Below are 26,643 nucleotides of genomic sequence, written 5' to 3'. Positions count from 1 at the left end.
GGAAGTGTATATGATGTGGACATATCCGAGAAAGACTCGTACCATCGATTCATTATTTCGTTACAGGTTCAATGCGGAAAGATCACCCAACAAACGCTGGCCTTCCATTTCTTGTGGTTGTTCGTCGTGATGACTTGATCAAAATTAGAATACCAAGCGAGATTGAATTGATAGTTCTTGGAATCTTGCTCTTTAGCTGTCGTGGCTTTCTCGGTCTTCCTTCCATCATAGCTGCAGCAAGTTCTTGGGCAGGAACTTCCAGCGTAGAAAGTACTCGTGGACATGGCTTTCTCCGCGACAGGCGAAGGCGAACGCTACAGACCAAGTGTTACCGCGACTATAATGGCATGAACCCGTCGTGATCCAGAGCTTACGGTCCCAAAACAAACACTTGGGGTGTTTCGCCTCGAGAGAGTAACCCATGGCTGCTACTGCCGATTGGTATGAAGCAACTGAATGCATTCACATCTTACGGTGATGAGTGACTCGAGCACTCTCCTCCACTCCGTTGCAGGAAAATTGCATTAGTTGCAGGAAAATTGCATTAATATATGATGACGGGAAGAGATGATGCTAACTTGGACAGTCAGCATCGTCCAAGCAGCCAAATTATGGTTTGTCCTCCTATCAACTTGGACTTTTACTACTTAACAGTTCATCATTTATACTGAGATTACTGGTAGCCATGGAAATAATTGGAGGCATTCCGGTGCACGTATTTTTTGTCCCCCTTGCTGATTAAATATCAATTTAATGTTCCATAGATTCGCTGGTGTTGAATGAAAAGTTTGACAAACTGGTGCCAATTTGTTAGAGTCTGAGGCACAGATCAGTGATTGAGACTCCAACCAATATTTTGTCTGCTAAATACGATTTCCACAAAATGGAAAAAAAAATAAGGAAAAAGATTTTGCTGTCAACAACAATTAACAACGATCACTTGCAGAAACAAGTTGGATAGACTAATTACAGTAACAAACAGAAAAATAGGGCAGAAAAAAATTTTGCGGTCAACGACAATTAACAATGATCACTTGCAGAAACAAGTTGGATTGACTAATTACAGTAACAAACAGAAAAATAGGGCAAAAATATGATCACGATGAACTATATATCAATCCGTCAACCGTCTTCTAAAAGGTAACATCCATTTGTATACCCATAGTAACACTCTCAAAAGAGGGAAAAAAAAAATCTCAATAGCCTAGTAGCAGAGTGTAGGATCCTAAAATGCTCGTCACATCACCCAGCAGAAGAAAACAAGCAAAAGGACTTACTTCATGTAGAGAGAAAAAGTTCACAGCATCTCTGATACGACGACTGATCATAATACAGAAGCTTGATGTTTCCTCACGGCGAACTGATTTGTCAAACAGATACATCATGTTGCTTCCATGCCAAGGTGTTCTGTGGTTCAAGCAAACAAGTGCATCTTCAAGACCACCGGTGATAACTTAGAAGAGTTTGAATTCATCAACCAATATAGTGCTTCTTCAGGCAAACCTGTGACTTTTAGGGGCAATTTAAATTGAGATTGATGCAAATCACGCATTCTGATAAATTACAGTAAAGCCAATGGAACAAGTCGAACCACATATGGAAGGTATATTGAATAAATTAAAAATGGGAGTTATTTTAGCATTAAACAAGATGGTAGCTAAGTCCATAAATTCGCAAGCAGGTGAGATGATTCTAATATATATTTTTTTCATGGCACCCAAGTTGCCATATTACAAAATAAGCAACACGGTATATTGATGGCTAATGAGAGACACCTTCTAAACATCAAACATACTTCGGTACCTTAAAAGTGTGGACACCCTTAGAATATTAAAAAGGACCCATGTCGAATTACAGTGTGCAAATATGAAATAACCTTCAAAAGAAATCACCAGCAATATATGAAGGTAGAGGCTTACCTATAAAAGCAAATAACAGAGGTTGCACACAGGAAAATCCTTGTTGACAGACTTATGGGAAGAAGAACATCTTGATGAAAAGAGCTAAAGCAAACTGCAATACCATAGCGCCAACAATTAACATCATCAGATCACTAGATTGAGTATAAGCTTTCAGGTTCACAGCAATGAACCAAGATGAAGCAATGCCAGCGAGGAGTATGATGATCCACCGGAAAAGCTCAACAGGAACAACCAGCAACAACTGGAATATTTTTTTTTTACAGAACAAATAATCAGCTGGTGAGGAATAATCATAATCCTATACAAGCTTAAAAACAAACAGGAGTTAAAAATTACAGCATTTTGCTTGGAAAATGTCTGTTTCTTTTTATTTTGTCCTATTATATATGTTACATACTTAAGTATGCCACACAAGTAAAAGATTAAGAAAAGTTAGAAGTACTCCATTTTTTTTATTCAACTAATGTCATGTGGCATGAGTCAATCTATGTTCAGTAATCACTCACATAAAAATTACTTGTACTACTGATTCTGAAATCATCATCTCCAATAGTTTCTACTAGCACCTTTTAATATAACGTAGTTCTATTTAGTAATATCCCATCAGCGAAACAGACTAAGATCACCTTCTACTGATCCACATCTACTAATTTGTCTTATCAACTATCAAAGTCCCATAGTTATACGTTGTTATGGAATTATTAACATGTTTGTGTGTGTGCGCTAGGGTTGGATAGAGTAGCCACAAGTAAAAGCAGACCATTTGGCATCATCCTGTGAACTTTATGTACTTTGCTTATTCATCAAATTTTACTAAAGCAACAGACATCGCGGAAAAGATACTCACACAAATGGGCATAAAGATGAACAAAGAATAACCCCACATGCACCAGAGACGTACGAGGCTTGTTCTAAATCCAAAATACTGGAGCAAGAAGTAAAATGCAGCAGGTACAGCAAGCATATAGCCAAATATTGCACATGCTGACCACTCTACATAAGTCACATCAAATGTCCATGTGGTACTTGAATCGTTTCTTTTTTTCATCAGGTAAGTGCCAAAATTTCCAAGAGCAGCAAGCATGAACATCAACGTAGCTGATATCCAAATAGGACCATATCTGCAAAGATCCATATGTTTGAGATGTAAGCAAAAACAGACTTGAGAAATAACAAAAAATCAAGCCAGTCAAGAGAGGGACGCATGTTACAGACAAGAGAGCTTGAACTAAACTCCTGCATGGTTGCAACTTGGTTGATTTGAACCATAAACCCATTTAACCCAATCCATCCATTATAGTAGTTTGGTTTATGCATCTTGAGTTTGATGTTTGGGTTGGTAACAATTTGCCTTGATTAATTGGTTATGGCAGTCCAAATCCAACTCATAATGAGATTTTCATGATGTACAATTGTTTTCTTACTACCACATTTGATACCTTTCATATAGCTCTGGTATCACAGAACTGAAGTCAGCTGAGCCAAAACAAACCCACCAATCAGACCCACTTGTGGTCAGATACTAGATATTATTTGCATTGTTGAGAGTTGGATTGGACTAAGTTGACCTTCAACCCTGGCCAGGCCAACAAAGTTGCAGCCACACCTCTAAACAAACAAAACATATTGCAAGGTGATTATATGTAAGGAGTCCTGCTCAATAGTGGCTATATTCATGCAAGAGATCACCTCACTATATTGGAATAAAGAATTGTCAGGAAACAAAAATCATATTTGTTCACATGTCGATTAACAACAATGAAACTGTGTTGGTATACAAGCTGATAACCAAAAAGATAAAGAAATGATAACAAGATATAGATGTACAGGTCCTGCTAAAAATCTACATCCATGAAACAAGACATCCATACTTTGTGTCAGAAAGAACTCTCATTGGGTAGAAATAATAAGCATCAATAAATCATATACAGGCTGTAATATTTGTTTGATAGCAACTTACAGATCAGGATTACCATCAATCTTCCTGTAGAAGTCATTCATAGGGTACACTGAACTGATGATTCTCTCCACCACAACATCAGTATCAACATTGAAGTATGAACTATATGACGAAATGCTAAATACTCCTTGCCAACTAGATGTCGTTTGTTCATCAGCACCTGCATCAACAAGAAACATACAATGGTAAAAATCGAACCACTAAATGTAAGAATCATAAAACAAATGCCATCTAGAAAAGAAGGCTCTCACCAATGCATATTCAATGTAACAGCAATCATAAAAATATACAACTATAAGTTGCCTTAAATACACCCAAAGTGACAGCATGTGTTCTGTAATAATAGAAGATTCATGAACAAACATAAAAGGAAATAAATGTAAAAGTACCCAAACTAAGTACAACCGGATTTATCGAAGTACATAGAAATTTAAAAGCCATGTCCAGCCATATATTTTACTTGGAAATACCAAACATTAGAATCTTTAACATAAGCATCGCAAAAGGATGAGCACTTCTGGATTTAATAACATAAGCTTGATATGCAGATTCTGGCGCATGTAGGAACTAAAAACATGTAATGATGCACAATACTTTCCCTTTTAAAATATCTTTCTCCTTGTCAGTTGGAAACAAAACATACAATCTTTAAAATGAGTGTAACTAAATGTACTCTAATTGTGGTGTAACAACTCACCAAGTTTGACATATTGATTCTGACATGCCTAGCAATTAAAACGTCCGTATTAGATATTTCTACTGCATCAGAAACAGAAAAAGGATCAGTTTACCGTTACCACAGTAAGACCTATGGGATTAGTAGACTATACAACATAAGTTGTATTGCAGTGACAATTCAAATTCAGATGTCTCATTGACCTAGTTTCTTAGCAAGAACTCTTTTGTCCACTGCACATTCAGTAATAAATTTTCATGGGTTTTAGCTTGGACAAGGCAGACCAGTTTCCAAAGGAAGCATCCGAGAAAAGTGGTGTTAACTTGAACCACTTTATACCACATATCAGTACCTATAATGTGAGAGCGAATATAGGTTTTTGCATCAGATACCAATCTCGACGTATACGCTATGTTGCAGGTAATAGCACAAGTGACTTCATGAATATACTTTTAAGATCTTACCATGGTGTCTAGCTGACTTTATTATCCTTTTCAAATAACCTGACTGGAAAAAAAAAAAAACTGACCAAGAATTGTGTGCATATGTTCAAGATAAGCTTAACTCCTTTTCAATTTAAAAAGAGGTGAGATGAATCATGTACAGGTCATACAAGTATATTTCTTTTAGTGACTTTAATATTTGTCAATGACCATTTACTTTATGTCACAGTTTGCGTTTCTTGTTTGCTCCTGATATTAAACAACAAGATGCTTGGTACATCAGTCTCAATAATGTCTTATGAAGACAACCACATAAAGATGTAGGTAAAATAGGTAACACTATTTCTTCCGGAATACACATCCATATATATAAATTAAGTCGTCACAAGCTACAAACTAAACATCACTCGTTCTTTGCAAGACAACTTAAAAGATAGCTAGCTAAGAATACTTGCCATCATCCTCTTCTCAACTCTCCTCCTCGATTTTGAGATCTCCCATTTTGAGTGTGGGACTACTTGGGGTGTCACAGGCTCTCCCACAACACCATATCTAGTAGAAGATAAGGTCCGATACCAATTGTCATGAGTTCATTAACCTGATAGAACTAAACCAACATGACTCGAAATGCCTAAGCCCAAGCTAATGGCAGTAGGTTCATCAAACCCTCGATACTTGTCACACTTTTTATTTATGATATATGGATTACTTCATGGGTCTTCATATACAAAGGTTGTTCACACGATTGTTTGTTGAGGAACAATTAAACAAATTGATGAAACATATAAAGAATCTTAAAGAGCAATTCTTACAAGCTAAGCAATAGACAAGATGTACTTCAATATTAAGCACTATTTTGAAAAATTCCATGCTGCTAACAAAGCTACATGATCTAGATTATGATCTAAGCTACAACTGGCAGCCATCATTATCCAGCCAAATGATTTTGTTTTTTTTTCCTTTTTGGAGAAATCCTAACCAGACAACAGTTTTATATTTCCTGGACGTGACAGAGACAAGTGCAATTCAAAACAGACAATACTTGGCACAGAATAGTTACCACTAGGAGTGCCAGGAGCCTGATAGCCTCCATTAGATGGTGGAAACAAATGCAAGTTTGCAGTTGATGCCGCTGCATTAAAGTCAGACCAAGAGTCAAAGAACAAACCCAAATAACCAGACTTGGTCTCAGGTACCATCACTTTCGCCCTAATCCTGATAATTCCAAACAGAAACTCATGATAGCAAACAGCATCAATACCTTCACTAGCGATGCTTGTCGTCTTGTCTTCAGCAATCACAGCCTATACGAAGATATCAAATCAAATCAGAACTGAGTAATCTTCTCAATCCCTTTAATTTCTTTCAGAACAAACTTGAAGATTCAAGAAACAGATTTCTTTATAAACACAGACAAACTTCCAAATCCAAGAACAAAAAAAAAATCAAGAAAAAGAAAGTCAACGAAGCTTCCACATCCGATGACATCAGGGAAAAACGAATCTAACGAGGGCAAAGAGAACAACATCGATCCGTCGTGACCGCATGAATTAGAACGATCAGAGTGTCAAAGATCACAACCAAGCATTTGGTCGGGCCAAGAATCGGCCCTCTCGATGAATCAAGATTACCGGAACGGAGCCGAGCAAGTGACTGGCGGGAAGACTAGTGTAACCCTCCTCCATGGCGCTCAAGAAAACCTCAGCAGCAAAGCAGACACGACGGAACCGTCATCTTCAGATCGCCATTTCCGACCCACACGGGAGAGCTCTCGATGGACGATCGAATTCCTCCCTCGCTCTCGCGAAAGAAACCCTGATCTCGAGACCGGTCGGTCGCTCGATTTCTCCGCACGCACCCCACGAAACACTCGTTTAATAATTGCCCGTCTCCGGAAACAGTGCTTTACGAAAAAAGAGAACGGAAACGAACGGCACTTTACGACCTCCGACGCCAGCTTCACGCTGAAGGAACCGAATGCGGCTTCGCTGTCCCCGTCAAGCAACAGGACACAGAAGAACGGCCTCCTATCGGCTGCCTGGTCGGGCCCCACCGCCGGACCCCAAGAGAAGCCAGGAGATATTTAATGCCAACCAATGGACCGATGACAGCTATTAAACTGATAAGTTCATTTTTATCCTGTACAATCATACTTACATGTGATTTATGATGATTTCATGAACCGGGTTTGGATCTTATTTGTGAGATTATGATCCGTGGGTGAGATAATGCTCGCTGATACAGCACATTTTAGGCCCAAGACACGTCACAGCTGCTTGACACGTCACGTCTCGGAACCCCGAGACAACACCGCCCCCAAGACACGCTAAGTCAGGATTCGTACTAAGGCACTGCTCGACATGTCCACCACGCCAACTCGTGTATGACGGACCCATGTATAATAATATAAAGATCTCTTGTCGGCATCTGGCCAGGAGAGGGGTGTGGTAAAATCAATTGATCGCTCTACTGACTTGCTCGTAGGAGGGGCCTCATCGGGAATCACCCGACGAGGGTCATTTTTGTAGGAAAGCGACCGCCCACGACCCGCGAGCGTCTCAACTCGGGAATTGCCATCCGGTGCACGAAGGAGAGCAACCAATCGGCCCGAATCCCGACCAACGTCAACAAACACTCCTTCCTGAGGGCGCGGCTACCTCACGAAGACAAGCTGCCAACCACCCGGAGACGTAGAGATGCAGCTCGGCATACACGACGCTCGGATCGGTATACCAAGGAACGCTGATCAACACCCCGTCGCGAGGGCTCGGTCGACCTTGACATCCAGCTCAACCGACAGAAGACTCCCGACATCAACCCGCGGATCTAGCCGGGCTGACTCATCCGCCACCACATATTTGTTCGTTAACACCTGCTATATAATATATTAGATATCTTAATTAACAAATGAGATTTAATATATTCACTTATATTAGTTAAGCGCATCATATCCGTTATTCGACTTAGAAAATGGGCTCATGAACCATAGTCAAACTCACTGGTTATCATAACCTACGGTTTGATCGTTTCCCCCCTTTTCTTCATGGTTTCTTATTTTAATTTCGGGTGGATTTGAATGTCGATTCCGATTTCGGTTCCCGTGTCACTTATTTACACGTGACATCGTGACGGTTTGAGCCCGCGATGCCGCGGGCGAGCCCCGCAGCGCAGACTCGGAGGGCGCCGTGGCGCGTCACAGACATTCTATCCCTTCCCACGACGTATCGTTCTGTTTCGTTAGCCTTTCTTCATCCTCCCCTCTGCGCCTGCGCCATTCGTTGCCTCCCGCCCCCGAGAAGAACCCATCGCTTCCGCGTTAGATTCGATCGAGACATGGCCCGAGGTATCGCCTCGACTCCTCCACGTCCCACCGCTCCCATGGACGGAATATCCTTCGTGGATTCTTCCTTCTTATTCCCGTTTCCGCTGCAGAGTACGAGGCGGCATTGAATTGCTTGTCCTCCCTCATCACCCGACGCAGTCGAGCCGTTAGGGGCAACAAGGGCGACCGCTTCGATCTGTTGTTCGACTACCTGAAGGTTTTCCCTGTTCTCGATGCTTCCTTCCTTTTTGGTCGGTTCGACACGTTCGGTTTGGATCTGTGTAGATCTTGGAGTTGGAAGACGCGATTTCCCAGCTTAAGATTATCCATGTAGCTGGCACCAAAGGGAAGGTAGGAACTCTAATTCACGCTTGAATGAGACTCGGTTGGTGATGATGAGCTGGTGACTGATGATGTAGGGTTCGACGTGCACTTTTACTGAATCAATTCTGCGGTGTTGTGGGTTTCGAACTGGACTGTTCACGTCCCCACACCTTATCGATGTCCGGGAGCGGTTCCGTCTTGATGGGTAAGGTTCCGATCCTCTCTGCAGATCTCATACCGTGGCCTGAGTCCAAATCAAGCCAATGCTCTTCTACTTGGGCATCTATTTTTGTCCTTGATATCAAGTAGTGACATCGGCATTCCTTTGTTTCCGATTATGAGAATTCTAGGGTAAAAGTTTCTGAAGAGAAGTTTTTGGAGCACTTCTGGTGGTGTTGGAATAGATTGCAGGTATACATGTTTACTTTTGATGCAAGATTAAGGTTATTTCTCTCTAAGGTTATTTCTATTAGATATTAGGTGTTAAATCGTGTGCTTCTATTCAAATTCACAATAGTGGCTCTTCATTTTTTGAATCATTCCCAAGAATCGTTCAAGTTGATACAGTATCTGATAGTTGTAGGTTTGAAAAATGCTCTTATTTGAGCAAAACAAAAGCCTCTCTTTTCTCACTTTCTTTAGCTGCTGCTAGTCTCATCAATCTTTTTCTTTAGATGTAAGCATTTTCTCGAGTCAGTAGAACATTGCTTTCCTTGCAGGAAAAAACTGGTGACAATCTCCCTATGCCTACCTATTTCCGCTTCCTTGCCCTTCTGGCATTTAAGATATTCTCAGCAGAGCAGGTTAAGTTCACATTCCTTTGCAATTCTTTGTTACCTCCTTTTTGATACATATGCTGTTCCGATCTTCACATCCTTGTGTTTCTTGCATGTTGCCTATGGGTCTCAACAAAAGAAAAAAGAACATTTATAAGTTGAAGAGAAAAGATCTATATACTTGGAAATGTTTCACCTGATTTATGTGATACATCAAGCTCTGTTTTTTGCTTTTCTCTGTTCCTTCATATGGTAGTTTTTCTTTATCTAAAATATACGTTAGTGCTAAAAGGTTGAACCGACTACAATTGCATTTTATTGAGACTCATAAGAAATTATCCAGAGACATCTGCTAAGAGATATTGGTGTCTCTCATCTAACAGTTTCTCATGTCTTACGACAGTTGTACTTCAATCCATTATCTTCTGTCCGATAGACTTGATACATTTAATGGTGCCAAATACAAATAATGGTGCAAATAATGGTGCAAAATATTTAAGAGGCTTTGCATTAAAAGAACCATTTAATGGCTTGACACACCATTTAATGGCTTGACCATAGCTCAGTAGATTTTGCACAAGGAGACGCACATATGGTTAAATTAAATACTGGTGAAATAATGGGTGTAGAGTCTGATTTAAACACAAATTATAAAATATCTCAGATTATCTCTTTCCCAGAAGCTTAAGCTGATAAGAAAATGACATGATTTATATTTGAAGTCTTAACATTGTCTGATGAAACATTTACCATGTTTGATGTTGTTGCTTTTGTGCTACTCATTACACTTGCTGAGAGAAGAATTAGGTATTATGAACTTGCTATAATTCAAAATCTATTGATCATAGTTTAGCTTTCAAAGCAGAATCAAGAAGCTTAAAGTGTTATATGTTCTTTGAAAAGGTTCTATCAACTGATGATTAAGTCAAACGCAAACTGGAAGTTAGAAATAGGCATGAGATAGAAAAGAGGAACTACAAGAGGTAATTTTATTGGGAATCAAAGTCCTTGAAAGTTAAAGGAAATGAAACTCGAGATTTTCTAAAGATATTGGAATATATTGGGAAAGACTGACCCTTGATAGATATTGCATTAAATTTTTCCTTGTACACTGAAGTTGGATGAGATGTTAAGAAAACTCCCTACTTCAAGCTCAGCCATGAACACAGATTGTTAAAGCTGTAAATCACAAATCTATTTTTAGCATTTAGGTGATAATGCAAAGCATCTTATTATTTCAGTTCCATGTTCCTTTCCACTTAATGATGCAACAGGCATTGTTGCCCATCTGCAATTAATTAATTGAGCAGATCTAAATGTCATTGTACAGAATGAGTTGCTGGTCACTCACTAGCATGTCGCAGCATTTTCTAGTATTTCTGAGGCTAGCTCTAGAAACAGATGTAATACGTAAACACATTAATGTTCTGTCAAATGAAGCAGGTGGATGTTGCCATTGTGGAAGTTGGTTTGGGAGGAAAATTTGATGCAACCAATGTGGTGAATACTAGCTTCTTGTTGAGTTGTGTTTTTTGCCTTTAAATAATTGTAGTCTGGATAAATCATATAAGTGGAACACTATAAGGACCATTCTCGAATTTGGCCTTCATGTTTCAGGTGAAGGAACCAATCGTCTGTGGAATATCGTCCTTGGGTTATGACCACATGGAAATTCTTGGTTAGTCTCCCCATCCCTAAATATGGAAAGTTATTACATGCAAAGAATCAATCTGCTAATATTAAATAATTCTCTTAAAAAAAATCCACACTGTGTTAAGTTTCGGTGCCTTCCTGTTCAACAGGGAATACTGAGGATGATTGATATACCATTTACTGTTGATTCTAGTATATATGGTAAAAGATTATTGAAATTGTACCATTAATATGCTTGATATGTAATGGTGGCAACTTAATATGTATCATATCATCTATGGTTCCTGTTTAGTAGATGCTAGAAAAGATTACTGCAGTCACACCAGTTATGAAAAAAGTCCTTATAAGCCATAGGAAGAAATCTTATGAAAGTTGTTGAAGCACAATAAAAATAATAATAAGACAAAGTGTTATCAGTTCACTTACTGCTGACTCCCCCATGAACAGGAAATACACTGGGAGAAATTGCAGGAGAGAAAGCTGGCATCTTTAAGGTCTTTTTATTTCTTATTTATTGTGTCTATGAAAATAGATCATAATTTATCACAGGAAACATACATGCTTTACTTTAGTTCCATATCTTTCACTTCATTTGACACAGAAAGGAGTACCTGCATGGACTGTACCCCAGCCTGAAGAAGCAATGCGCATGCTCGAAGAGAAGGCTTCTCAATTAGGTGTAAGTGATACCATTTTATGCAGTTATGATTAATTAACATACCACACTACAACCTGAATGGTGAATTCGTGATATTTGCATTACATAAATAAAACTTTTATTAATCCTATTACAGGTTCCTCTTCAAGTAGTTTCACCTTTAGATCCTGGACTACTGAAAAATCAACATCTTGGGCTAGATGGCGAGCATCAATGTCTAAATGCTGGCCTTGCTATTGCCTTGTCCAGTGTTTGGCTTAAAACAACCGGAAATTTACAAGGCATGCAGATAGACCAAAACGTAAGTGATATTTTTTCTTCCTTTTCGTTTTTCATTATTTCAAACAGGGGATCACTATGTTCTGCAATGGCGAGCAGAATTTACCTGAGCAATTTGTCAGAGGGTTATCAAGGGCTAGTTTGGAGGGACGAGCACAGGTTGTCTCAGATTCTTCTCTTGGGCAACAGCAGAACTCCAATCTGGGAGGCTTGACTTTCTACCTAGATGGGGCACATAGCCCAGAAAGCTTGGAGGTGTGTGCAAAATGGTTTTCCCGTGTTATAAGAGAAGATCCTTCACATTTAGAGGAACAAATTCACAAGAAACACCATCCTAGACGGGTAAAATCTAATTGAACTTTAACATGCTTAACATGTCTATTCATACCTTTTTAAGAGTATCTCCTGCAGGGGGGTCACCCTAACTCACTAGGGGGGAAGGAGCACCTACAGATGCTTCTTTTCAATTGCATGTCAGTGAGAAATCCTCAGTTGTTGCTTCCACGTCTGGTAAACACTTGTTCTCAGCATGGTAAGTAACATGAGGAACAGTTCTCAATGGAAAATTCATATCAATGCGACTAGCTGACAGATTTTCAATTAATCTTGAAGTTAAATTATCAATCATCGACTTTCTAATTATGAGTAAGCTTTTGGCAATCATGAATTTTCCGGGCTAGTTCCCTTTCAAATTTTAGTTTTGTTGATATTTTTTATTCGAGCAACTTCTTGTTATGTCTATTAATTATAATTATATTGACATATTTGTCCACTGTTCTTATCTTACATTGTCATTTACTTCCTACACCACCTTGTAAAACTACAATTAAAATTATAATTATAATTAAACTCTTTTTCCCTCGTAAGACATGCAATTGAAAACTTATCATATACAAAACCATTTGATTTAAGACGAAGTCAAGATAATTATATTAGTACCAGGGAATCGATATGATACACTTCAGACTTTTGCTATTGGAAACATTTGTCTGAGCAAGCCACAGAACTACTGGTATTCGTTGCATTATCCATGTAAGGGACTATATAGAACAGTGGTCATTAAGTAGCTGTATGTTGTTGATTCCTGCATTCAGATATTCCTAGATACTTTAGTAATACATCCATATGAAATTTAACTGTTTATCATTTTTCAATGACTGTCAGGGGTCAAATTCCATAAGGCCCTTTTTGTACCAAACCAATCAGCATATAACAAGGTTGGGTCTCATGCATCACCACCGACTGATCCACAGCAAGTTGATCTGTCATGGCAGCTGACACTACAGAGAGTGTGGGAAAACCTCATTCATGGTGAACAAGGTACTGCAATATGTTCTTTTATTGACTTTCTTTATAAAACCACATATCGATAGGCTCATCCTTTTGCTTCTCCTTCTCCGGGGTCAGAATTCGTCGAATTATGTTAAATCAGATAGTTCTAAGGTCTCTAAATATTTTCTGGACTTATGGATGAAATGCTTCTGGTTACAGTCAGTTATGTTATGATGGTGCTTTGAATTGGTTAGCAAAAGGTGAAGGTAACAACATCAAATTCTTGTAGGCTCAAGTTGCGCCAATGCCTATGGTGGCAGTTTAGTATTTCCTTCGCTCCCGTTAGCTCTCAACTGGCTCAGGGAAAGTGTTCAAAGAAGAAGATCAGTTCAAGTTCAGGTACGAGAGAGGCTAAACTTTACTACAAGTAGAAGACAATATAGCCATAATATTTGATCTTTATATATTAATAAAATGCGAGAACAGTGACTCGTGTCAGACAATTTCTATTCCAATTTATCTGAATCACCATTTGACGGATTGTTTAGAAATATGCCATCGGTGTATAGAAACTAGACATCGTAATTCGAAACAACTTGTTCGTCCCTCTTCAAACTGTTACTGCTCTCTCAAATAGATTGACATGAAGACACTTCTCATAGCCTGTTTGTTTATTCGTTTCAGGTTCTGGTAACAGGTTCCTTGCACCTTGTGGGTGATGTGCTGAGATTAATCAGGAAGTGATGTTTCCTCCTCGAGATTAATTAGATAGCTGGATCACGTTATTTTGATCCACCGATTCTTTTCCACATTGCCACTCTATTTAAGACAAACAACAATTGAAGATTGTCTCGAACAGCATCCTAAAGATTAGTAAGTCTTTCTTGAGATGTTTTATCTGATATCTTGCTCCTGTTGTTAAGAAGCTCGAGTTTTCAGGTCGAGGGCAAACAAAATTTTGGCTGATCGATTTTTAGAAATGCATTGTCGTAACAGGTGATTCTTCGAGTAGATTGATTGTATCTTGTTCCAGGCCTAGGAAAAATGGGAATGCAAGTGATGATTTCAAGGGGAACAGGAATTTTACTTCGACTCTTTCAATGTTGCACAACATTGTGGTGCGGGATGAATGCTTTTAAATTGGGTTGGATTTGTTGAGAATCGAATGCCCACCCAAACTTTGGTGGGGGGTTCTATGCAGAAATTTCATCTCAACCCAGTTGGGTTGTCTTGTGAGGGCTTAATGGCAGTTACTAGTGATCCGCTCATATTGACGTAGTTGTCTGCGTCCTCTCGTCGACGTGACTTGAGCTCCGATTTGCCATTTTTAGCATATGTCGGAAGTCCGTCTCTCTTCACATGTCTTGGCAGCTTAGAATTTTGGGTTGTTTTCACTTAGACCTCCGATCTTTTTAGCATTTGTTGGAAGTATTCATATTGCCTCTACCGATTGAATGGTTCGCCCACGACATCACCAGAAGTATACTAAAATTTATATAGAGGAAGGAGATGAGATAATAATAGGAGACCGGTGAAATATTCAGATTGCCCACCAAGTCATGAAAAGTATACTACAATTTATTTAGAAGAAGGAGATGAGGTAATTAGAGGAAGGAGAGCCATCGAAGAGAATGATTGAATAATCTGATGAAGTATTCAAATGACAAAGATGAAGTTAGCTCAATGCGTGACGAGTATACTAGGAAGAAAACAAACCCATCGAAGAGAATGACTATGAGTTGGAAGGATCACCAAGTTGGTGGTATCGTCGCGGCATATACACGAACCGCAGACTCACTGGCGGCATCGTCGTGGAATAAACACAAACCGCAGACTCGCGCCTGCAGCATCTAAAAGATTCCAGATTAACTACCTTTAGAATTATTAAAATCATATTAATTGTTTAAAGAATACTGTCATAGGATTTCAATTAACAACCAAACAATATGCAAGTCTTCAGTTGTTGAATCCAAGCTGCATATTACATCTTGAAAGACTTTTAACCGCTGTTGTACTTAAGAAAGAAATATTCTCAAGATAACAATCTAAGGCCGACATCTACTAGCACACCATGAAAAAGAAGGCAGATTTCTGCCACCTAATCCAACAAGGATGCTACAAGGATTAAATATTTTATTCCTGCTAAAGACACTCAGCAAGTAGTTCTACAACCAAATTTCAACACGGGGAGATCAAAATCAAACCTTTCACTAAAATGACCAATAAAAGGAAGTTCATGTCGGTGACAAAAGCGATGGAAAGACAAATAGTATCATCTGTTGCATGCCTTGTGCTCACACTTAGGCATTTTCATCTGTACAAGCAATAGAAGTGTTCATGGCAGCAACAGCAAAACTCACCACCATGTAATTCCTAAGGATACAAACTATTCTACCTTGTATCAAATTAACTCCAAAATGTGCCGATGGCAGATGTCAAAGATCAATATCATAACACACATAATTGAGTTCAGAGCATTTAGTCATCCACTGATGACATGCCTGCCACGATTGATTTTAGCGTCTCATAGGTCATAAAAACAATGCCAACGCCCGGAACAACTTTGTAGTATTCAGGCATAATACCTCTGTATAAGCCTCGAAACCCTTCGGTCCTGATTATGTGCCTCAATGTCCCAAAGATGCCTGAATTATAAACACAGGCCCTTCCAGCTGCCCCTTCCAACTGCTTTCTTCTTCTCACGAGATCCAATGGAAATGTCACTGCAAAATCATACTAGGTAGGTCAGCAATATGTTGTATATTACGTTTGATAATGCCAGGAAACTACAATGCTGAACAATTGTTAAACTGGTGTGCATCTTTTAAAAACAACTGCCACATAGTAATTGCGCCAATCCTACAATCTGCAGGGTGACACTGATGCTCTGGCGATACTAGTGGATATTAGTGCTAATTGCGCCAATCCTACAATCTGCAGGGTGACACTGATGCTCTGGTGACACTGATGCCACACACACACACACACACACACACACACACACACATACATATATATATATATATATACACACACACACACTGCACCATTTGGTCATTTCTTTGAGATAAGCTCAAGTTCTGTGGAATAAGTTCAAGTGGCTATTGTCATGAATTAGGATCTTCACATAATATTTGTTTGACCTATCATGGAGCATAGGACAGTCAGATTCAACCTGGTTGAAAGGTTAGTTAACCAAACAAATTAAATAATAGGCGATTTGACCTTGTCTGATATCGAAATGGTCATGGCTACTTGAGGAAGCCCTGAATAGTCTCAGCCTGGTCAGAAGTTAATTAGGGGTTAATCCAAGTATCCGACATAAGCATATATTTTTTGCATTGTTTTGGGCTTCCCTTATTATTCTCCAGGTAATTCTTTTAACTATGGTCAGTGTCCTGCTTTGATTAAAATATATAATTGGATCGAAAGTAAGTTTGTTAGCAACTGACCTGTTGATGAGGCAACACCAGAAAGACTTCCACAAGCCAAACTAACCAAGACAGGAGAATCATATGGCCTGATGTCATAAAAAGAAATTTGAAAGTCACAGATGCTTATAAATGCAAGAAACTACCAACAGTTTTAAAGATTGCAACTTATTGATCAAACAGAGAGAAAATCACCTCTCAACTTGCCAATGAGATCTCAAAGTTTCGTAAACAGAATAACTGATTGCTATATTAGGCCCAACACCCTGCAATTCAACAACTGTCAATAGCAATGATGAAATAAAATGTTTTTACCCCAATCAAAATATAAAAGAGTTTACCAATAATGTGGCTCCGAGTCCCTTATACAATCCTCTGATACCTTCATCTCTGCAGATGGCATACAGAGCATGTGAAATGCCCCTATAATACATAGTATTTGTCTGCACATTGTGAGACAAGTTGTCAAAGACTTGAAACCCTGCAACTACCATGTCCAGAAATCACTTGCAAGCCATACAGCTACAATTGGCAGCAAGAAGCTCTAACATAATCAATAGCATGCTCCTATCAATTAAAAGAGTTGCCACAGTAAATGACTGGATTGCAGTTAGACTTACTGAGCAGCGCGGATCCATCTTGAACTCCGGCCTTAGTCAATCAAGCCAAGGTCCAGCGACTTCAGAAGATGGTAACCGCACAAACTTCCAGAGCCTTGTGATACATGTTTTTGAGACACAAGCTGGCTATTTTGAAAGGAATAAAGATGGAAACTAGCTTCAACTTACACACACTTGGAGATGAAATGTACATCAGATTGGAAGGCAACTGGAAGTTCTTATAAACTGAAAGGGGACAGGACAACTTGGAGAGTCTCTTCTTATCTAAATAAAGAGGAAGCAGTACTGCAGCATGATACTGTAGCAATGCCATAAGATGAAATTATGTAGTTGTTTCCAACATATTTCTTATGTAAAAGACAGAGTAACATAGACAAGTTAAGAATCTTAACTGAATAAGGGCACTTGTAACTTTATAATTATAGGTGATTGAAAGCTCTCGATGTAAATGTCTGGATGTTTTACTTTCTTTTCTGTTTAATAATAGTTTACTATTTAGTTGACAGTTTGGGTCTTTGAGAAGACTCCTCTCTCTTAAATTGGAAAAACACTTGACTTGTTAGATCCATTGATGAGATATAAAATTTCCTAAAAAGTTGACACTTGATGAAAGCACCCCCTTCCAATATAGATATGGAACAAATTTTTTGACATCAAGGGACATGCATGGGTAGGTATGCTTCTTAAAGCAAATATGCCAGGACTAAAAATTATGAGCATACCTTAATATAGTCCAATAGAATAATGAAATGCTGGGAGAATGAATAAGGGGGAACAAATAGCTCTTACTGATAGCTGATGGGGAATTACTTAGTACTACAGTGAAGAAAAATAGTTATATGCAAAGCTTATATTTTTGGCATCTCACATGTTATATCCAATAACCAAAAGATAACATGAGAAAATTGAACATAGTAATTAGAGAATTAAATAATAAACTTATTAGCCTAAACACTCGTGCTGATTTTAATATGAAAAACAAAGATTCTGTAACACATGAATGGACATTCAATGCACTGACAAGGGGCACATGACATGTGATCCCTCTACCCAGTGGAAAATGAGAACTATAACAAATAATAAAACTTAGAAGACAATTGTACGAATCAATGCAAAAGCAATTTGGTAGCTCAATTAGCTAAGCAATGTGTGGTCACATTCCTGCAGCCAGTATTTAGAAAAGTAACTAGGAAAATCACGAACCAGGATGAGAGCTGCAACTAATTAAAAATGTCCTATAGCTCCCATCGCAGTACGTGCAAAGTGAGTCATCTCACTAACAGACAAGTTGCTCCAGTTCTATACTGTTATTATTCCTACACACAACACAAAAACCACATTAATGAAATCAATGAAAAACATGCTGCAGCATGGAAATAACACTTATGCATATCAACATCATGCCCAATATTATTACGTCAAAAATATAACCAAATTAAGACGGAAAAGAAGGTTCAGTTTGACTTCCAGAAAGCCTAACATGACGAGAAGTCTTTGATAAATCAAATACAATTAAAAATGAAATTTCACTACCAAGTCCAAGAGTTAAAATGATGGAATTGTGTTTCTGACTATCAAAAAATAAATAATATGATTACCTGGGCAGCAAGACGTGTCCTGACAAGATCCAATGGGTATGTCATTGATGCAGCTGTTATTCCAGCCAAACCTCCACCAAACAATCGCACACAGACATCTGCACTTACACTGTCTCTATGCTTATCTAGACCAGGAACCAATTGCAGAAACTGCACGAAAATATCATTAACAAAGAAATCAGTATGGATCTAAATACCAATGCATGTTTCTCTACTGAACTTTCAAACTTACATTCTTGTATCGCTCATAGGCATAGAAGCTTATCGAAGAATAAGGTAAGCGATGAGCAATAGTCACCAAGTTTCCTCTCCAAAATGCTTGGAAACCTTCTTCGTGAACAACACGAGAAGCCTCGTGCCATATGCTAGCCTTCCTTAGAGTTGCAACATCAGAGTGCATTCCTTGAACCTGGATTTGTGGTGCAATAAGAAATAACCATGAAGTTCATCAATGAAATTAAGAATGTTTCCTTCTTTCTCCGCTTAAAATAAAAAACGGATATTTGAGCATTAAAAATGTAAGTTATTTATCTTGCAAATTCCAGGAAACTAAATAAAGAGTTAAAAAGGGAACTCATTTAGTACTATCACAGAGGCATAGTAAAAGCTCATTGAAACCCTACAACAGAACTACAAGCGATGTCGTCGACAATCGAAACCTCAATGATTCCAACCAGATTCGGCTAATATGCAAAGAAGGCATTTGAAAACCTTTGAGTCGGCCAGAACATAGAAACTATATAAGAAATTAAATCCAATGTGTCTTATGACTTCTTAATAGCTGGAACATCATGTCTGCAAACTTAATAGGTAGTACATCCAACTATAAAGCCTTCAACTTTTGTGAATTGTGACCAAATTCTCTGAACTAGCAGTCTATGTGCGGCCTCTTTATAATATTGAACATCAAAAACATACCAACTAGCATACAACAAAAAGCAACGAATACATGGCTAGAACAAACAACCATTTCATGCCATAAGCCTACTGATGCGTGGAAGAACACCCTTTGATCCAAAGATTCTTCATCCGAACTAAGATGTTGATAAAATTTCAATCTCATGTTTACCATAACTTTCCTGCCCTGCAGGTTCAGAAACTGGAAGTTTCTGGCTCCTGCCCTGCAGGTCCAAAAGGATCGCCACATTAGTTAATTCGACATAAAAAAAATCAAATCACAACTACACATCTCAGTGGGGATAGAAATTTCGAAGTAACAAAAGCAGACACACAGAGTACAACTACATATATAAGAGCAAAGAGGTTCCTCCATTGCGTCGCAAGACAGGAGGCAGATCGAAGAGCTAGCTACCTGGAAAAGAATGGTAAGGCGAGCAAGAGGGGCCGTGCACGTCTTGCTGACGGCACCAGCGACCCCGCCGGATATAAGGTGTGCTACCGTCCCGATCTGCGGTTGATGTTGCAACTGCTGCTGCTGCTGCTGCTGCTGGGGGTGGTGTGAGGAGTAACTCCTAGCCCCACCATCGAGGGTGCCTGCGCCACCTGCGTGGCCTGAGGAAAGGGCTCTGTGGCCACCACCCTCCACTACGACCCCCACCCGCGCCTCTGTCTGCATCTCCGTAGACGGATCCCACTCTTACTCACCCGATTATCGAGACTCACGAATCCTAGAAAGCTGCCGGAGAAGCTCCGGCGTTCATCCCCACCCTCGCCCGAACCGAAACCCTAACAACTATGCCCTCGGGCTGAAATCTCCTCTTTTTTATCATGGTCTTTTCGTCTCCCTATTAAGCTCTATTTCCTACCCGGTCATGGTTTTCCCGACCCCAACACTTCCTCCGGTTAGCAGGAAGGGATATGAACAGGTAAGCTACGAGTGAGTGAGATGCATTTAATTGGTGATGATCGCAGGATCATACGGTCAGTATTGATTTAAGGATACATCAGAAGCACCGGAGAGGGCAAGCATTACCCACGCGACGACTCCGAGTTCGTGGTGCATGGAATATTCTACGCCGAAAGGAATCTGTTCTTCCACGTGGCGGCCAAGTGTTGTGTGAGTTCGTGGTGCGTTCCAGCGCACGAGAGGGCGATCCGAAGCTGAGACTGTAAAGAGTGCGCCACGTCATTCGATGATGTTGTGCGTTAAAGAGAGCGAATTTAACACATTAGATAAATAATTTCCACGGCTCAAATATGATATTAAATGATACATTTTGTGACTGGTCAATGTTTGTGGAACATCCGATCCGATCCTACGTTCGAGTTATTTGATTATTATGACTATTATCTTGAAATATAACGAGGGATAAATATTATGACTATTATTTTTTTATCAAACGATGCATGGAATCCAGTCAACTCCTATTATACATGTCATATCAATTACCAAAGAATATGAATAACTTATTAAGCACGTCATATTCGTATAATATTTTAAAAAAATATTTCTCATTAAATCAATGATTATAAAGACAACAACTATATCATTAAATCAATCAATAGTTATAAGAACAATGCTGTATAAAGGTATGCAAACACCTACTAAAGTCAATTTCGATAAATCAAATTGATCTTCAAATTTAACTTTGTCCATAAGTTCGGTTCGAACCGGTCTCAGAGTTTGCAAATCAATCATTCTCTATTAGATTCGGAAAGGAAGTCATGTCGGACTTAAATATATCTTTGAGCGAATACACGACTTCTTGCGATCATGCAAACCCACTTTGTTAGCGGGTCAACTTCTTGCGACCCGTATTCGACTCATGATCTCGACAGATCGTCCAAATTGGATCGGGTGTCGGTCAAGTCGGATCAAGATCGACATATCGGTCCACATTCGGGGGATGCTTTCCCCACACACCCGATTTGGATACTACCCTTGCGGCTTAAGGCAGGCAGCCACAATCCCCAGCGGGTCCCGCTCCTGCGTGAGGCGGGGGTAAGTTATCAAGGGTTAAAAGAATTACTGTCGTCCGTTTGATACGCATCGGAGGGCCAGTACGGCAATCGGGGGCGCTGCGAGGGGACGTCGGCTTGCTCGTCTTTTACCAAAATATCACAGGTTACCAAGGAATTCTCCCCAGGAGAAAGAGGTTGTGCGAAGGCCTCGACGAATAATAACAGAAGCAAGAGAGGGAGAGAAAGGGAAGGAAGGAAGGAAGAAGAGGGATATGCAAGGGATGGAGAGATTGCATCGGATCTTCTCGGGTGCCGGCGGGATGGGCCATCCGCCCACAGATTCCCCCCAACTCGACTCCGCCGAGCAGGTCTACATCTCTTCCCTCGCCCTCCTCAAGATGCTCAAGCATGGTAACGTCAAATCTCCATCTCCGTGTTTCCGATTCTTTATTTTTTCTGCTTCTTTTATTGTGTTGGCGGCGATCTAAGATTAGGGTTTCTGTGATATCCGGGAGACAGGGAGAGCCGGGGTGCCCATGGAAGTGATGGGACTCATGCTGGGGGAGTTCGTGGACGAGTACACCGTCCGGGTCGTCGACGTCTTCGCGATGCCGCAGAGCGGGACGGGCGTCAGCGTGGAGGCCGTGGATCACGTTTTCCAGACCAACATGCTCGACATGCTCAAGCAGACCGGAAGGTGGTAGTCCTTTTTCCATCTCTCTACTAATACATACACCGGATCTTTAAAGAGATGCATGTTCCAAGACCAGATAACATTAGCCGCTTACTTTGTACCTCCGTAGTTAGGGCTAATTTTAGGCTGCTGTTTGGCTGATCTAATAATGGATTTAGGTACTTCTTCTACCTGCCTCGCGTCTTCTAATTCGTAGGATCTCTGCATGCTTTATTCATTGAATTACTAAATTCCTTTTTCGAGTTCATATTTTGGGTATAATTTGTTACCATTGAATTGGGATATCGATTATTATAGTACATTGCAAGAATGTTTATTATCCGGTGGCTACACTTGACAGAAGATGACGCCTGGAGCTTTTTTTGTTCCCTCGTTTCTTATATCTCCTCCTCAGCAATGTTTGGGATCTGTGAGAAACTGAACCAATTTTACTTCTGACTTGAGTTGGGATTACTGATTAGGGCTTTAAGGTTATGACTGTTTGCGTAAGCTGGTTACTGTAGAACAAGGAAAATAACTTACTGATGTGAAGTTCTGAACAAATGCCTATATATCCTTTGAAGAAAGAAAAACATGTTCAAGTTCTTTACATGGACTGCAAAGAAAACTTTGTCTGTCATCAGGAGGTGGAAACACGGGGGAAGGGAGAAAGAGATATTCTGCAATCTCTAATACATGTCTGCGCAATCTACCTTTTTCTGAAAATTTAGCATTGGTAACATTGGTAGGGTGGAGCAATATTTTTATGACTTCACATAATGTTGAATTTCTTTATTTCTATTTTTTAGGTAATAAATCTTTGATGTTTATAACACTGAGTTATATATTTTATCCATATCTTGTAAAATCTATATATTCATTAGAGAATACAGAAAGACTTCTTGAGATGGACTATTTAAAGGGTACTTTTGTTAATTATTTTTTCAAACATATCTTCAGTTTTTCTATTTAGTTTTTTTCACTTATTAATTTATAGGCTGCCTTTGGGTTGATTTGTTGATCTTGCAATCTAATATGATTGATCCATTCTGATTATGATGGCTAATCTTTGAAAAAATTTGATCCTGTGAACCTTGTTAATAAAGGGTTAAGCTGGTTGTCTGTCTTTAGCAGGTCTTATTCAAAAATAAATTTTGATATTGTTAAATTCACATTTTGTAAAATTTACTTATTGCTCATCTCTCTCTTTATTTACTTACAAATTGTCTGTTTGTGATATCGCTCTTTTTGTTTGCCATCTCCATTCAGCCAGCTATATTGCCCATTTATAGGTTAATAATTTTCTTTAATCTCCTCTCTCCCCCTTGTGATATTGAACTTCAAATTTTGAGGATTGCAAGTTCTTTTTATTTTGCTTGCATTTTTAGTTTTAGGGTCTTAATTTTTTGAGGCAATATACTGTTTATGAATATAAACAATGACATCTCTCAAATTGAGATTGGCTTGATTGGTTCATCTAGTCTATTTTACCCTACAAGAAGGCATTTTTTGTCTATTAAATTGGTTTACTATCATGAAACAATAATGTAAATGGACTGATGTTCAAAGGAACACCATGTTTCACAGAAGCAACACTATGTGGTTTTTAGACAATCCTGTCATTTGGAACCTCACGCCATAATTATCTATGTTCTTCAAGTGTCTTGTTTAAGTGCTGCCATACAGAAAGTCAAAAGTTGTTTCTTTTTCAGCTAAAGATGTGTTGTTTTAATGTTCTATATTGGAATTTCTCAAGGTTAAAGTGACTGGATTTTGATTCTTCTATTCTTTCTATAGTAGGACTTGAGACTTAAAGTTTATCAAATACCTCATCAGCTAACATGATATTTTGCCCATACATTCACATGAACCCATTTGTCCACTTGCCACATCGTTGATAATGAATGAGATGTGGTAAGGGAAAGGTTAGGGTGTTGAGATAAATCTTCATGATGATAGATATACTTGATTCTGCTGCTTTATGCACTAATGAACAGGGTGTTTCAAGTGGTTAAATGTTCTATTTTCTCTTTACACCTTTGTGTTTCTGACTTATGACAGATTGCCACTCAACATGCTTTTTTTCAGTGCCATCTCGTTTCAATAAAATTGGTTACTAGGTAGCTGGAAATTTCAGTCGATGTTGATGTAATGATAGGATTCTACGAAAATGAAATGCATACTGTTTGATTGAGCAGCAACAAGAGAACCCTCGTTACTACTTCTCCTTCCATGTAATTTCATTGTCTTGTTTGGTATTTGAATTTTGTCTGCAATGGTAGGTATCTATTTGTTTTTGGAATTTTAAGATTTTTTATTTATATCTATGTGATAAGATTTTAAGATTTTTGGCATTTAAAGAAGTTTGTCTGTGATGATATTTGATTCTTGTATATCTACATTTCTCCAGAATTTATTTTAAATGAAAGCACTGGTAGCTTTTTTATTTTCTTGTTTGTTAGATTTCTCTTTTAGTGTTTATATTTGACTATGGTTTTAATGTTACAGACCTGAAATGGTGGTTGGATGGTACCACTCTCACCCAGGCTTTGGTTGCTGGCTTTCTGGTGTTGACATAAACACACAGCAGGTGTGTAGTCATCTTCTATTCAACAAGTCTCTTATTTTATTGATATTTGTTTTCTCTTTTGCTTTTGTCTTATAATGGATGTGGATCTAGTGGTTTGGGGTGTCATTCTTTTGCTGACCATGCTATATGGTTGATTCTTGGTGTATTTCATACGATAGTTATATCGGTTTTGTTTGTTTGTCTAGATCTAGAAAACTGATTCAGCCAATATGCGTCTCTGTGTGGGTTATGTCAATGGCATTTTCTATGTGTTGTTTTGATGGTAAAATATTCTGATGTCTTTTTGTGTGGTCTATATCATTTGGATGGCTTCCTTCAGAGTTTTGAAGCACTCAATCCAAGGGCAATTGCTGTTGTAGTAGACCCAATCCAGAGTGTCAAGGGTAAGGTGGTCATTGATGCTTTCCGCTTGATCAACCCTCAGACAATGATGCTTGGCCAGGAGCCTCGCCAAACAACATCCAATGTTGGGCATCTCAACAAACCATCCATTCAGGTTGGGTGCTTGTTTATTACTATCTAAAGTCATACTGAGTTGGTTGTCTTGGTACACTTAATCTACCTCGGGATGTTATTTACCAGGCACTGATACACGGGTTGAACCGGCATTACTATTCTATAGCAATAAATTACCGCAAGAATGAGCTGGAGGAGAAAATGTTGCTGAACCTTCACAAAAAGAAGTGGACTGATGGATTGATACTTAGGCCATTTGACACCCATTCCAAAACTAATGAGCAGACTGTCCAGGTATGTAATAAGATCGAGTTTTACTTCCTGAATCGAACATTCGAGGATACTAATTGTTATTTTAAATGTTTTGCTAGTTGAAAAAACAGTACATCTAACCTATTGTTTGCATACTCAGGAAATGTTGGATTTGGCTATCAAATACAACAAAGCAGTACAAGAGGAGGATGAACTTCCACCAGAAAAATTGGCTATTGTTAATGTGGGAAGGCAGGATGCCAAAAAGCATCTGGAAGAGCATGTCTCCAACTTGATGTCATCAAACATAATCCAGACTCTGGGGACTATGTTGGACACTGTCGTGTTTTGATGGCAGATTTCATTCAGAGGACAACACTTGGTTCTGATTGAATTATTGAATGCTCCTATGCTTTTTCTACAAAGAAAAAATTCCATCGATGCTAGTGTTTAAATCAAACATTGGGGACTGCAAGTTATCTTCTTGTAGTCCTCTATCCTACTACTTTAACACATTGCAGTGGTTATAATGTATTGGTTATTCTTACTCTTTGCCCATCTCACTTGCATTGAAGTCTGTTTCATGGGAATATCCTGCAACTTTCTTTTTTGTGTCTTTAACTGTCAGTTCTGGTTACTGAAATGCTAAGTCAGTGGCATCAATAAAATCTACTGCTGATGATAGTTTAATTGTGATTGATTGGTGCAGGCTGTTTGGGTCATGCAGGTGATGTGCTTGGGGGCATTGTTTCAGCTAAATATCGTGTTCTTTTGCAGTCCACAGGAAGCAAGCTGTTGCACCAAATTCCAATTTCAGTCGTCATATATCAGCGAAGATTTAATCGGTGCGAACAACCTTATAGTTTCCTTTTTCTC

The 26,643-nt window shown here is 39.0% G+C and overlaps 4 protein-coding genes across 14 annotated transcripts; 2 read left to right on the top strand and 2 right to left on the bottom strand.

Annotated features, from left to right (window-relative positions):
• Window positions 1-1,081: 1,081 nt before the first annotated feature.
• LOC135677272 (uncharacterized) lies at window positions 1,082-6,976 on the bottom strand. 4 transcript variants are annotated; one of them, XR_010514633.1, is made up of 7 exons: window positions 6,633-6,976; window positions 6,263-6,305; window positions 6,062-6,133; window positions 3,883-4,042; window positions 2,770-3,043; window positions 1,920-2,163; window positions 1,082-1,509 (listed from the first exon to the last, which is right to left on the bottom strand). XR_010514633.1 is itself a non-coding variant. In XM_065189404.1 (6 exons), exons 1-6 carry the CDS (start codon window positions 6,684-6,686, stop codon window positions 1,972-1,974), a joined length of 795 nt encoding a protein of 264 aa, XP_065045476.1. In that variant the 5' UTR covers window positions 6,687-6,976; the 3' UTR covers window positions 1,683-1,971. The 4 variants fall into 4 exon arrangements, 1 of the variants encoding a protein (XP_065045476.1); XR_010514632.1 differs by having other exon boundaries at window positions 1,082-1,503; XR_010514634.1 differs by having other exon boundaries at window positions 1,082-1,407.
• Window positions 6,977-8,116: 1,140 nt separating this feature from the next.
• On the top strand, window positions 8,117-14,187 carry LOC135677271 (folylpolyglutamate synthase-like). Of its 7 annotated transcripts, none has more exons than XM_065189396.1 (16): window positions 8,117-8,344; window positions 8,434-8,540; window positions 8,609-8,674; window positions 8,743-8,852; window positions 8,998-9,058; window positions 9,367-9,450; window positions 10,867-10,923; window positions 11,041-11,101; window positions 11,524-11,570; window positions 11,678-11,755; window positions 11,871-12,035; window positions 12,113-12,355; window positions 12,425-12,545; window positions 13,178-13,333; window positions 13,575-13,684; window positions 13,970-14,187. In XM_065189396.1, the coding sequence occupies exons 1-16, from the start codon at window positions 8,146-8,148 to the stop codon at window positions 14,027-14,029; spliced, it is 1,725 nt and encodes a 574-aa protein (XP_065045468.1). In that variant the 5' UTR covers window positions 8,117-8,145; the 3' UTR covers window positions 14,030-14,187. The 7 variants fall into 7 exon arrangements, with proteins under 7 accessions (XP_065045468.1, XP_065045467.1, XP_065045470.1 ...); XM_065189395.1 differs by having other exon boundaries at window positions 10,864-10,923; XM_065189398.1 differs by having other exon boundaries at window positions 10,864-10,923; window positions 12,113-12,268; window positions 13,970-14,146.
• A 1,290-nt stretch (window positions 14,188-15,477) lies between these two features.
• On the bottom strand, window positions 15,478-20,735 carry LOC103990179 (uncharacterized). 2 transcript variants are annotated; one of them, XM_009409248.3, is made up of 8 exons: window positions 20,247-20,359; window positions 19,902-20,055; window positions 19,167-19,343; window positions 18,935-19,084; window positions 17,058-17,159; window positions 16,912-16,982; window positions 16,738-16,805; window positions 15,478-16,008 (listed from the first exon to the last, which is right to left on the bottom strand). In XM_009409248.3, exons 2-8 carry the CDS (start codon window positions 20,004-20,006, stop codon window positions 15,764-15,766), a joined length of 918 nt encoding a protein of 305 aa, XP_009407523.2. In that variant the 5' UTR covers window positions 20,007-20,055; window positions 20,247-20,359; the 3' UTR covers window positions 15,478-15,763. The 2 variants fall into 2 exon arrangements, with proteins under 2 accessions (XP_009407523.2, XP_009407522.2); XM_009409247.3 differs by lacking the exon at window positions 19,902-20,055 and having other exon boundaries at window positions 20,247-20,735.
• Window positions 20,736-21,968: 1,233 nt separating this feature from the next.
• LOC135677269 (26S proteasome non-ATPase regulatory subunit 14 homolog) lies at window positions 21,969-26,325 on the top strand. Its single transcript, XM_065189394.1, has 6 exons — window positions 21,969-22,207; window positions 22,316-22,493; window positions 24,978-25,059; window positions 25,379-25,555; window positions 25,642-25,809; window positions 25,928-26,325. Exons 1-6 carry the CDS (start codon window positions 22,069-22,071, stop codon window positions 26,117-26,119), a joined length of 936 nt encoding a protein of 311 aa, XP_065045466.1. The 5' UTR covers window positions 21,969-22,068; the 3' UTR covers window positions 26,120-26,325.
• Window positions 26,326-26,643: the final 318 nt, after the last annotated feature.

This window comes from Musa acuminata, chromosome BXJ1-6 (assembly GCF_036884655.1).
Source record: "Musa acuminata AAA Group cultivar baxijiao chromosome BXJ1-6, Cavendish_Baxijiao_AAA, whole genome shotgun sequence".
In the NCBI taxonomy this organism is placed as follows: Eukaryota; Viridiplantae; Streptophyta; class Magnoliopsida; order Zingiberales; family Musaceae; genus Musa; species Musa acuminata.
The sequence above is the reverse complement of the archived record's forward strand: the minus strand, read 5'-3'. Positions and strand labels throughout refer to the sequence as shown.